Source organism: Saccoglossus kowalevskii, chromosome 3 (assembly GCF_978046115.1).
Source record: "Saccoglossus kowalevskii chromosome 3, keSacKowa6.1, whole genome shotgun sequence".
Classification (NCBI taxonomy): Eukaryota; Metazoa; Hemichordata; class Enteropneusta; family Harrimaniidae; genus Saccoglossus; species Saccoglossus kowalevskii.
In genome coordinates this window covers 4,521,996-4,535,520 of record NC_140643.1, presented here as the reverse complement: position 1 = coordinate 4,535,520, position 13,525 = coordinate 4,521,996, and the positions used below count along the sequence as shown (strand labels likewise).

General features: G+C 34.4%; 1 protein-coding gene and 1 non-coding gene across 3 annotated transcripts in view; both read right to left on the bottom strand.

The window, feature by feature from the left end:
- Positions 1-590: 590 nt before the first annotated feature.
- Positions 591-13,525, bottom strand: part of LOC146747448 (uncharacterized) — a 63,949-nt gene continuing 51,014 nt past the window's right edge. The window contains exons 4-10 of one of the 2 annotated variants that reach the window (XM_085496700.1): positions 8,459-8,482; positions 8,023-8,095; positions 7,514-7,903; positions 6,619-6,794; positions 4,482-4,688; positions 3,962-4,388; positions 591-2,476 (exon numbers count right to left, since the gene is read on the bottom strand). In XM_085496700.1, the coding sequence (XP_085352826.1) occupies positions 2,271-2,476; positions 3,962-4,388; positions 4,482-4,688; positions 6,619-6,794; positions 7,514-7,903; positions 8,023-8,095; positions 8,459-8,482 (1,503 nt within the window). In that variant the 3' untranslated portion in view covers positions 591-2,270. The remainder of the gene's footprint in view (positions 2,477-3,961; positions 4,389-4,481; positions 4,689-6,618; positions 6,795-7,513; positions 7,904-8,022; positions 8,096-8,458; positions 8,483-13,525) is intronic. The other variant, XM_085496701.1, reaches the window with a different exon arrangement.
- On the bottom strand, positions 9,056-9,151 carry Mir29a (microRNA mir-29a). The gene has a single exon (NR_037528.1). It is a non-coding gene; the product is annotated as a microRNA mir-29a (primary transcript).

Genomic DNA, 13,525 nt, shown 5'->3' with positions numbered 1-13,525 from the left:
GCTCAAAAATCACAATTTTTCAAAAAAGATTCGCTGTAAAAGTCCAAGAAATCTTATGAAATATTTTAATTATTTTTAGTTCAGCTACAACCAAACGAGTCTGCAGTTTTAAAAGATAAATAAAGTGCAACAATTGTCAATATTCTCAATGGCCAAAAAAAAAATTAAAAGATGAGCAAAAAAAAATGCTAAATTAATATTGAGTGACCTATATGCGACTGTTTAATAGAACACTTCACACACGCATCAACTATAATCACGTCACCCATATTGCAAAGGACACTATTTTTTTTATTTTCATATTAAAAAGCATATCCATTACATGACTGTTGTCATGGCAACCATTGATGGAATGTTTTTCTTCCTTTTTTTGCCATGGTTATTTGCATTTTAATCAAGCAATTCTAGTATGGAGTAAGCACAAAGGCCACCCCCTCAGTGTGGGAATTAATAAGATACTTGACAAGGCAATCAATGTTGACAGCTTGCAATATGCATGTTAAATGTTATCTCAAAGCTTCACAATCACTGTAAATCAGTGCTTGATATTTTGATAAAATTCAATATGAGAAAATATGCATGAAAAGTAATGCTGTCATGGCACTTTTATTTCCTTTACTTCATTCAATGTTGTAAGCACATTCCATAGACAATATGTGTCATAAATTATACTGGATGGATGCACAGCTCATGATAATAAATCAATGTAAATAAATATCACTGATTAGAAAAATATTTCTATTTAATTTGTAGTGAACATGGAGACAATATAGTTAATGTCCAATCTGTATTGGATTGAATTACAGGTTAATGAACTGATCAACAAATAAATGCAGGCTTGGATCAAATGTACATGCATCTTCTCAATGGTAGTTCTAAATTACATTTCTATTTGTGTATGTATTCACAATCAAACTGATGTTTTCTATTTGGAACCATCTTTCATTATGTGCTGTTGTAACTGGTAAACCCCACTAAATAATATGAAATGTACAGTGATCGAATCACATGTCACATAACAAAATGAGAAGCTGTGATTGGTTGATAAGATGGGTTTATTAAGACTGACATCAATTTCACCATGTCATCTATCAATATTTTAAAAAAGGAAAAAATTCAATCACAGAGTTACATATATAGCACCAAGTGTTATCTTTATATATACATTCACAAATTTAAAAAAAAGTATGTAAAAATATTATTTGACAAACTTAATTACAATAAAATAGAGTTAATATTTGTGATATGGTAATTCAGCATGCATTGTGTGGATAACAATCTTAATGTGTCAGAACTTTGTAACAAAAACACATGCAACAATTTATTTCAAATTTCACAGGAGGAAAATAAAAGGATATTTATGTGAACTAGTTTGTTCATTTAGTATTTCACCAAATTTGGCATTGCGAAGTGACTTAATTTCAAAAAAAATAAAATATGTAAATACAAAATGCACAAAAATTAAAAAGTTTTTTATAGATTGTCCAGTTTCTAGTTCTTCAGTGAGAATAGAGGTAACATGTACTGTTTGTGCCAATAAACATTTGTGTAAGTCAAGGCTTGTTTCATGTAAAGCCAATTAATTGAAGATAATTTGTTTTTGGACTGTAAATTGCTTCAATTTCACTATACACAAATTTTCACAAGTCAGTGAACATTGTGAAGTTTTATAGTGGCACAACTTTCTTGGGGTTCTATGACATAGAATGTCATCAATTTTTGTAAAATTTTAGTTTTCATGCATGCCATTAAATCACCTAATCACGATAATTACTAGAAGTGAAAATTAAACAGTTCATAGTACTACATTAAATATTTTGTTGACAATATTGGTTTACATCATACCACACTCGTCCAACTTGGCACCCATGTTCGACGAAGTGCCCACCCTCACTTCTGGGACATTTCACATTCAACAGTCAAGATAATGATACAAATTTTGACTTTGACGGTGTTCCCACAGACCCTAATAATTTTAACATTATACATTCTAGTGGTAAGTAATTATTGTAATGAAATGTGCATATTTTTTATGACCACTTCTGTTTCTTCATTGTAAAAGTGTTATAGAAATCAACTAATTTCGCAATTGTATTTTCCCCAACGAGACATAATATTTACCCTCAGTCTGGCACATGGTGCACTAAAATTGTTATTTGCATACTTTTTGAGAGGCGTGCTTAGCTAAGCACCCATCCCCTAAAACACATGATTTTTGGAGCTGAGTACCCTGGGCGTTAAGTCAGACAAGTATGGTACATTTTTTCCACCTAAGACTTTGTTGACAATATTGGTTTCCATAATACATCCTGTCCATGTCTGAATGATCCTTGACCAGATGTCTCAAAGGATGGTTTATATTCTGTGAGAGCATTCAATGTAAGTGGCTGCCATGATGTCTTCTTTTCATCACTAGAGCCAGCAAAGTCAGCTTTAGGAGGAGCTGTATTGGATCTTCTGATAGTTGATGAATTACCTGGTGAATAAAACGCCTCTAATTAGTATACACTGTTTTCATGCTATCAAGAAAGCTTAGAAAATGAAATTTAATCTACGAATATAACACGAAATAATAGTTTTAATTGCTAAGTGTTTTTTTTTTATTACTAATTTTTAATGACTTTCCTAAAATGTTAACTACCTACATATAGGTACATAGATTTTTAAAATCACCTGATACAAACAGTTACAATTCTTAGAGCCTAAAACTGCATTATGATTTGCACATCAATCTGAGATTGGATGTAAAATTACCAGTGTTAGTGTTAAATTGTTTAGTCAAATTTCAGGGCTTAAACAGACTTCATTGAACTTTATGTATTCATGATGGTGGTCAAAAATTGATACATTGTTTCCTCACATAAACAGAACAGAAGATAATACGATATCGTGTCTAGATGGATGGATGGGTGTTAGATTGGTGGGTGGTTTTGTAGCTCGTTGCTACTAAGTAAACTTAATTACGTGAAAATTCACGTATCAGAATAAAGAAAATAACACACACACAACTTTACGGGTTGTAGGTTAGCGGTGAAGTGCCCTTTTTATATTGCGTAACAGGTGATCAGCTCATGACAACATACATGGCGTAATGTGATTAGCTAATAAGGTCATGGTCATTACATGTGATTATGTAAACCTAACTCAATGAATAAAAGTACAGGAAACCATAGCAAAGTCAAAGATACAACAGGTGGGTTGATTCATGGATGGATGTGTATGTTGATGGATGGAAGGGTGTTGGATTGGTGGGTGGGTGGATAGATGAATGGGTGTTGGATTGGTGGGTGGATAGATAGATGAATGGGTGTTGGATTGGTAAGTGGGTTGATGGATGGATGGGTGTTGGATTGGTGGGTGGGTTGATGGATGGATGGGTGTTGGATTGGTTGGTGGGTCTTGGATTGGTAAGTGGGTTGATGAATAGATTGGTGGATGGATGGGTGGGTGTGTAGGTTGATTGATGGATGGGTGTGTAGGTTGATGGCTGGATGGGCACATATGTATTAAATCTTATTTTCACATTTATATAAAGAACCATTGAATTGATTGGGATGTAATTTAATTGATATACAGTTACTTTGTTTTGAGCAAAAGGAACAATTTCAACATTCAGTACTAAAATTAGAAATATAAAGCTTAATTCAAGCTAATGTTTTTCATAACCTGCATGTCAAAAAAGAACCATACACTGAGAAGGCATACAAAGTGTCTGAAAAGGGTTTCATTTTTCTGGCAGTACACCCCTACCAGTTTTTGAGGAAAATACATTTTTGTTGTGATTTCTTGCATTTATTTGTAAAATAGGTGATGGATACATGGATGATGTCAAGCATGAATATGTACACTATATGCAGCTTAGAGTTGGTTTTCTCATATTTTAGACAAAAACATTTAGTAGAGCCAGGGTATGTGTTACAATAGTTTGTATGCTACAACATTATCCATGACTGGTACCAACCTTCTAATAGTCCAGTCTTATTTGCTTTTCTCTTAGCCATTGCTGACATAGATTTGATCTGTGTAGGTGGTGGTTTACTTTCTTCATGTCGTAGTGGCTCCGGTATTTCATTCTTTTTACCCTTTTTCCAGAATTTTCCTTCCTCTTTGCACATATCTTCTGTGAGGAAGACGAGTTTAGGTGGTGGTTTAATCTTCGGCTTCTCTTCCTTTACTTCTTCTTCTGGTTTATTGACAATCATATTGATTAACCAATCATCAGAGTCTTCAGACTCGTCATCTGTCACTTCACACTTCGCTGTAGTTGGACATGAATCATTGGGTGTTATCACTTCCAATCTTTGTGGATCTTTCTCTCCCTCCATTGTAGGCCAATCAATTGGTTTTCTTTTCAACCACCTTTTGTAGTCTTCCTCTAATATTTCATCCTAGTAGTGAAAAGATAGGAGTATATAGTTACCAAACAAATACACAAATATACATGTTCTTACCAAACAAACATACAAAGATGCCATTCTTACCTCGTCAGGCACCCATGATGGGTGATATCTCATTAATCCTTCTTGTCCTTCAAGGTCGTTGAAATCGGGAGGGGGATTATTAAACAACAGAATAGATGTTTTGTCCTCATTTAGTTGAGCTGCTCGGAACATCAGTTCCATCTTGTTTTTCATTTCACGCACTCGTTCATGATAACTGCTGTCTTGTATCTTTTCTGATTCTGGCACCTATGAGTAATACAATACATACAGGATTACAACAAATAGCACCTACATGTATGGGTAATACATACAGGATTACAACAAATAGCACCTATGGGTAATACATACAGGATTACAACAAATAGCACCTATGGGTAATACATACAGGATTACAACAAATAGCACCTATGGGTAATACATACAGGATTACAACAAATAGCACCTATGGGTAATACATACAGGATTACAACAAATAGCACCTATGGGAAATACATACAGGATTACAACAAAGAGCACCTATGGGAAATACATACAGGATTACAACAAATAGCACCCATGGGCAATACATACAGGATTACAAAAAATAGCACCCATGATTAATACATACAGGATTACAACAAATAGCACCCATGGGTAATACATGCAGGATTACAACAAATAGCACCCATTGTTAATACATACAGGATTACAACAAATAGCACCTATGGGTAATACTTACAGGATTACAACAAATAGCACCCATTGTTAATACATACAGGATTACAACAAATAGCACCCATGGGTAATACATACAGGATTACAACAAATAGCACCTATGGGTAATACTTACAGGATTACAACAAATAGCACCCATTGTTAATACATACAGGATTACAACAAATAGCACCCATGGGTAATACATACAGGATTACAACAAATAGCACCTACATGTATGGATAATACATACAGGATTACAACAAATAGCACCTAAGGGTAATACATACAGGATTACAACAAATAGCACCTATGGGTAATACATACAGGATTACAACAAATAGCACCCATGGTTAATACATACAGGATTACAACAAATAGCACCTATGAATAATACATACAGGATTACAACAAATAGCACCTATGGGTAATACATACAGGATTACAACAAATAGCACCTATGAATAATACATACAGGATTACAACAAATAGCACCCATGGTTAATACATACAGGATTACAACAAATAGCACCTATGAATAATACATACAGGATTACAACAAATAGCACCTATATTTCTGTACTTATGGGATTATAGAAAATACCAACTTATAACTTGTATCAAATCAAAAAGTTTCTAACGGGGGAAAATAAAATTTATTATCTAGTTTATATACTAATTAGTCCCTGTTCGGACGAAGTCCGAAAACGGGGACTTATAATTCGGTCTCCGTCGGTGCGTCCGTCCAGTCATATCTCAGAATCCCTTGGACCGATTCCGTTCATTCTTTGCATGTGCCTTGTACTTTATGTGGTACATATGCACATGCAGTGGTTTAGCAATTTGATTCAAAATGGACCACTGACAGCCATCTTGTTTTTTGAAAATGTTGTATTTTGGACATGCTTTGTCAGTTGTCATTCAAACTTGGTACATAGATTATACATGTTGGGATACATGTCCATGACGATTTATTTCACAATTGGATTAAAGATGGTCGACTGGTTGGCATCTTGTTTTGTTTTTTGATGCGGTATCTTGGACATGCTCTGTCTGTTTTCATTCAAATTTGGCACATACATGTACTTTATACATGTTAGAATGCATGTCCATGACAATTTGTTTCAAAATCTGGTCAAGGATGGCTGATTGACAGCCATCTGACTTTTTGGCCTTACTACTTCCACAATTTATGTACCATTTTCATTCGTATTTGGCACATACATCATACATGTCATTGTGTTTCCTAATCAGATCAAAGATGGCCGAATAACGGCTGTTTTTATATTTGGCTATATTACTACTACACGGAACACGTGTTTTGATGTAAATAAACAATCTGTTGTATACGCCACTTGGATAAACAGACTGCAGTGAGCGTGACAACAACCATGATACAACATTTCAACTATTTTTATTTTGTAAAACATATAGACAACAGAAAATATGCACACTCATGGTTAAGAATGGAACAATTATTTACCTCAGTTTCACTGTAAAAACTTCTCTTTGCTACTGTTTTATGCCGGGTTAAACATTCCCGCACAAATGCACCATATGCATCTTTTAACTCACTTGGTATGCGTTGATCAGCTTGAACTAGTTTCACTCTAGACTGGCCCCTTAGTATGGACCACAGAGTGCTAGCACCAGCCCTCCCTACAAATAACACAACACACAATCAGTTACACACATTTGAGACTGGCAACACATGGTGCCAATTTCATTGCTTGGAATACCGATACCTTACAATACAATACTAAGATACAGTTTGTTTTCGTTTTTTTTCATGATTCTATTGTGTGAACATAATGTTGCTTTGTGACTAATCTCTGCAGGCACATACATTAATACCATCTAAAGTTGGTTACCTTTTTTAACTGAACATGTAAGAAAATGGGTATTTCACATCAATCAACAAACATAAGATTAAATTAGAAAAAATCTGAAATGCTGGATTTAAATGGCTGCATGCAAGAATGAAGACCATGCATGAAAATATTGTAGTAATCACGCTGTATTATACCTTGACTGAGAAACAAGTGTACATCCTTGGACTGAAGATAAAGCATTAAAACAAAGATATGACACATGAATGATGATCTATCCATAACTGTCAATATTTTTAGCAACCGCATCAAGTATACTCCACTACTATGATATACATGTACCAAGTACTATTTTTTTTTTAAATTTGTCTAATATATATGCAGACCTTAAATTCTGTAATGGCAGAAATGATTTTGTTTTAATTAACATGATGGGTCAGAGCAGACACAGGTGTAAACACATTGTAGGATGTATATAGATGCCCACTAAGTTAAAATTATCAAACCATGTTTTTCAATTTCTGACAGTTGTTGTCAATATGCACTTACCCCCTTGCCTCCTCAAAGCTGGATTCACTCGAATTTTCTTCTTCTTGATGGGTTCAATCCTTGGGTATAGAAAATAGTTGGCTTGTTTTGTACCAAAAAGTCTATAGAGTTCTGATTTATGTTGTGGAAGTTCCTCAGGTTGACCCTCCATGCCATCTACCTCTGATATGTAACTAGCAAATGTGTCTTCTCGTGAATAATCAATGAGTCCACTGCTTGTAACAGATGTGCGATTAGAATCCCCTCCACGACTTTGAATTACACTTAGAGGACGGTTAGAGATCCTTCCTTTTATTTCACTGTTATCAGCAACTTCTTTCTTTTCTTCTTTTTTATGATGTAATGCATGTAAATGTGCTCTGCGGTTAGTGATCTTCTCCTTATCCAACTCTGTAGAATACACATAGATACTGTTATCCTGTTTTTCGCTCTATGACATACAGTCACATATAGAAGTCACTGGCAGGGAGTCACATTAAGTATATAGATTTATATTGAATTTAACATACCTAAGGACTGTCGACATTTGGCAACAAGCTCAGCTTCCTTGGTGTGCTTCTTTCTTCTCTGTGCTTCTTTGGCCTGTAAAAAAAGCATTAACCATTAAATGACTAACAAGGGCAGTATTCAGCAATAGAGGACACAAGCTGACAGAGAACACTTGAATGTATTATCTAACACAAAAATGGAACATGACAATCACAGATATTAAATTTCAGGACAAAGTTGTAAAAATGAGATGAAAAATATGAATTAATATAGAAATGTAAACAACAGATGCACAGAACACGCATCTAATTTATGCAAAAAAAAGCTAAATAATGCTAGCAAGAAATTCTTATAACACACCAGCTGTTGAAGATGGATTTAAAGAGACAGAGATAAGCTATTGTCTGAAATGCCTATACATACAACATTTAACATTTTCCATCGATAACAACTTACGTTAGATGTTAGCTTCTTTATATGCTAAAAAAGACAATGTGAGATTAGGTATGTGTATGTAAAAAGCGGATATTAGGATCACTAGTCACCATAGCAACCACCACAAATGCCAGATGTAATAAAGAGATATTTGCACACCATCATTTGCTTACAGAATTGCTATGACAATTAAGATAAATATCAGGTGATTTGGAAAAAAAGAGAATATTACTGAGTGACTTGATAATTCTGCAATAAAGCTACTTTAATGTCGTAATGGAAAATAAAGTGAATATAATAATATGAACAGGAAAAAACGATAGTTTGGTCTTGTCAGTCAAGCAGATAGAACAGGAAATTCAATTGAGCACTACATCCAGTATGAAATACACCAATGGTATTCCAACATATTGTTAGGATACTGGTAACCATGACAACTCTCCTGTTACTCTACCTTACCTATCACTTTTATCATTTCTTCTTTAAGATAAATATACTTAGGAAAAATGTTCATCAAATTTTGAATATGTTTGGTACTGCCACCATGATTGAGACTTTAGTCACTTACATCCGTACCATATGGATGGATATTGCCATGGCGACACCAATAAAGCTGATAATGTCACTATGGAAAACTGATTTCATATGGTGCTAGAGGATGAAAGTGTACTCCATGCACCAAATAAAGCCAGTCTCCCATTATAACAACATTCTATTCAAAGAGGGAAAAAAACAATTTTTTTTAATATATTTTTATAAACGTACAAGTCACTGTCAATAACAAGTACTTGTCCAGTTTCAACATTAGTGCCAAATAATTATTTAGACTTGTGTGACAGACATAAAGAGATATAAAGTGGAGTCAGTTCATTCATAATGCATTTCAAGTCCACGTTTTCAGATAACACCTGAACAGGGACTAAAAATGTTTCTGCTAACATAGATGAATCACTCACAGTCCCTCTATAGAGGGACTGTGAATCACTATATATCTAAGTTTATTGGGATGTTACTCAAATTGGTGTTTGAACTATTAAACAAACTAGCACTGCTATGTTTTTCAAGAGGCTTAGATGAAATGTATATTTGATTGTTTATTGTGTCTAATCAGGAGCACTTGAATTATAGATTATTTGTAAATAGAAAGCTGTAATGTTTGACAATGCATTTCTCCAATGATTGGTAAATTTTCATAATAATTAATACTGAAATATCACTGGGACCCCCCCCCATCAAATTTACTATGTTAGTTAGTGCCACATGTTTCAAATTTACACTGACAATTCAGAAAACAATGAGAGATGGGTTTTGAAATACAATATGCTCTGTCACAAAATAATGGCACATCAAAGGTGCTAACAAGTAGTGAAGTTTGGCAATTAGTCTGTCACATACGCTTATGTCAAAAAATTACTTTATACATTCAAATATGTTCCTATATATATCTAGGCTTTAAACAAGGTAGGTTTTAAATTAGATCACAGACAGAGAATGTTATATTCAAAAAATGTCATAACACTCTTTCCACTACCTTAAAGTGCCTGTGAAATGGCTGCTATTTTCACGCCTAAAAATATCAATTGATAAATGAATATTATTAATTTTTATGTTTCTATACATGAATTATTTTTTTTAAGTGAAAAAATGTGTTTTAAACTCAATCTACGGCAACTTTATTTTTGTGTATTTTAAAACGAGGCTCCTCATTAGCTTCTTATTTGCATACAGAAATTCCCCTTGTGACGTCAGAAGGGGAAGTCGCATGGCAGCTTGCATTGCCGATATGTGTAAATAAGGCAAATTTCTTGTGCAGTTTTCTCGTCTTTGACTAAATTTTCACTCATGTACTTGTTCGTCGAGGAGGAATGGACCATAATGAACACATAGTATCATTTTTTGTTGCACGGGGGTGAGTTAGATACGAAATATGTCCGTTCTGGTGTAGCTGGTCACTATGATCGTCACCGCCGCACGTTTGTACACTGTCGCTGGACAAAATAGAATTTGACGTTGGAATTATCTCGTTATTTAGCAGGTTACTAAGCACGTCACTACACTGTTGTATTTCATCGATTGTCTGAGTAAAACTTTCAAAATTAAAACAAGCAGCCTATCGGCTGAGATAGCTCCGCTGTTAGCAATGCACATTTCAATTAAAGAACTGAAGACATCATTAGAAAATGAACAATATGAATAGTATCAAAGCAATCGGACTTACAGTTTTTAACAAGAAGTCGAAAATATCACTTTTTACCAAAAATTACAAAAATATTCACCAAAATAAATAGAGAATTGAAGATATCATCACAAAACAAACAAATCTGAGAGAGGTCCACATGTAGTACCTATATATGTAATATCAAAGCAACCGGACTTACAGTTTTCAACAAGAAGTCGAAAATATCACTTTTTACCAAAAATGACAAAAATATTCACCAAAATTAGAGAACTGAAGATATCATCAGAAAATGAACAAATCTGAGAAAGGTCTACATGTAGTATCTATATATGTAATATCAAAGCAATTGAACTTTTGGTTTTTAACAAGAAGTCGAAAATATCACTTTTTACCAAAAATTACAAAAATATTCACCAAAATTAGAGAATTGAAGATATCATCACGAAATGAACAAATCTGAGAGAGGTCCACATGTAGTACCTATATATGTAGTATCAAAGCAATTGGACTTGCGGTTTTTAACAAGAAGTCGAAAATATCACTTTTTACCAAAAATGACAAAAATATTCACCAAAATTAGAGAATTAAAGATATCATTACAAAATGAACAAATCTGAGAGAGGTCCACATGTAGTACCTATATATGTAATATCAAAGCAATTGCACTTGCGGTTTTTAACAAGAAGTCGAAAATATCACTTTTTACCAAAAATGACAAAAATATTCACCAAAATTAGAGAATTGAAGATATCAAAATGAAATGAACAAACCTAAGAGAGGTCTACCCAAGGTACATATATACACCAAGTATCAAAGCATTCAGGTTTGTGGTTTTCAAGAAGAAGTCGAAAAAGTAAAACATTGACACGGACGACGACGACGGACGACGACGGACAATCACTCATACGATAAGCTCCGCTCGACAAAGTCGACAGCGGAGCTAATAAAAGAGAACATATTTTGTCATTCTAAACATTAGACTATAGTTATCACTATAAAATAATTAAAAAAACGACAAATCACAGTTACTAAATAAATGACAGCCGCGTGGAAATAAATTGAAATTTTGTTGAAATAGGTGAACGCGTCTGGTCACGACGAGGGCAAGTGCGTTAAAAGTGGCGTTTAATTGGATAACAAAAATAATCGAGATCGACACACATACAGATAAATTCAGAGTGGATTCGAATTAGCGTGATCCATGGCGTGATTGTCATAATTATAACATCATATTAAAACTTTATTTGGTGGAAACACATTGACCAAGCCCGGATTCTTATTTCATAAATTATTACGCAGATCAAGCTGCAATCATGGAGGTAAAAAAAGAACAGAGGTGTGAATTCGACATTCAACACCAATCACCAAACAATTCAGAAACTTTTAGCCTTCGAAAATGAAAACAATTATCAGTGTGTAAGGGCTGTGTAATTTCCTGTTTGTCCGACGCTTCGTTTTCGTGTCACTGTAAAAATTATTGCTACCTTTTACTTAACAGGGACTAAATGGTCTCTATAAAACGATAATCAGGATCGCCGGACGTCTCTCTCTCTTCTGAAATCCGCCTCGGTGATCATGGTCCGGAATCTATTTCTTTCAAAAGTGTTGCGCCAGGTTTATGTTGTCGGCGTTTCTCTTTAAACCTAGTTGTTTTTTTCATGTACGAGGACAGTTTCTCCAAAAAAAAAAAGAATCTGAGGTTAAGTGGCTTTCGTCCACTGATGTCGCACCTTCGGATCGATTAGAAACGTGTGAATACTTACACTATGACTATAGGTTTTGCTGCAACTGCCCACAACACAACATCTAAAAACTCTCTCTCAACTAAATAAAATAGACAAAAAAAAGAAAAAAAACGCCGACCGAAAAATGTATATCGTTTAAAAGTATACTGAATGACCAGTGTTATTACGGCTCAGGGATATGACTTCCTCTCACATTTTGGCATTTAGTGGCGCACTTTCGGCGAGAGTCGGAAATCTGGAAACAGTCGTCCGTTTCAGGATAGGTGGGTGTGGCTACAACACGAGAAATATTCCAAATTTATTTGGATACGAGTAATCATTTTCGGCAAAAAATCAATAACTGCCCATTTCAGTGGGACACAGATCTAAAATGGGAAACGTGGGGATGGACATTGCACAGGCACTTTAAAGATGTTGATGATTTCCAGCAAATCTTTCTCAATGTACTCCAATCAACTACAATATGTTGCTATATAGCATTAGGGAGAGAAATGGTTTCCAAGTTGGTATACAATATGTTGCTATATAGCATTAGGGAGAGAAATGGTTTCCAAGTTGGTATACAATATGTTGCTATATAGCATTAGGGAGAGAAATGGTTTCCAAGTTGGTATACAATATGTTGCTATATAGCATTAGGGAGAGAAATGGTTTCCAAATTGGTATACAATATGTTGCTATAAAGCATTAGGGAGAGAAATGGTTTCCAAGTTGGTATACAATGATTCTACTTGCTACAACTTTTATATATTGGAATGTTGTAATTTTGACAGGAATTGATAATTGTATGAATATTTCAAGACGTAAAATGGAATGCCTACAGTACCTGAATCACTATGTTTGCACAAAACTGAAGCAGTTTGGTTCAGCAGCCATCTTTAAACAATAATTGGTTATGTGGTTTGACAGCCATCTTTAAACAATAATTGGTTATGTGGTATGGCAGCCATCTCAAAACAATAATTGGTTATGTGGTTTGACAGCCATCTCAAAACAATAATTGGTTATGTGGTTTGGCAGCCATCTCAAAACAATAATTGGTTATGTGGTTTGGCAGCCATCTCAAAACAATAATTGGTTATGTGGTTTGGCAGCCATCTCAAAACAATAATTGGTTATGTGGTTTGGCAGCCATCTCAAAACAATAATTGGTTATGTGGTTTG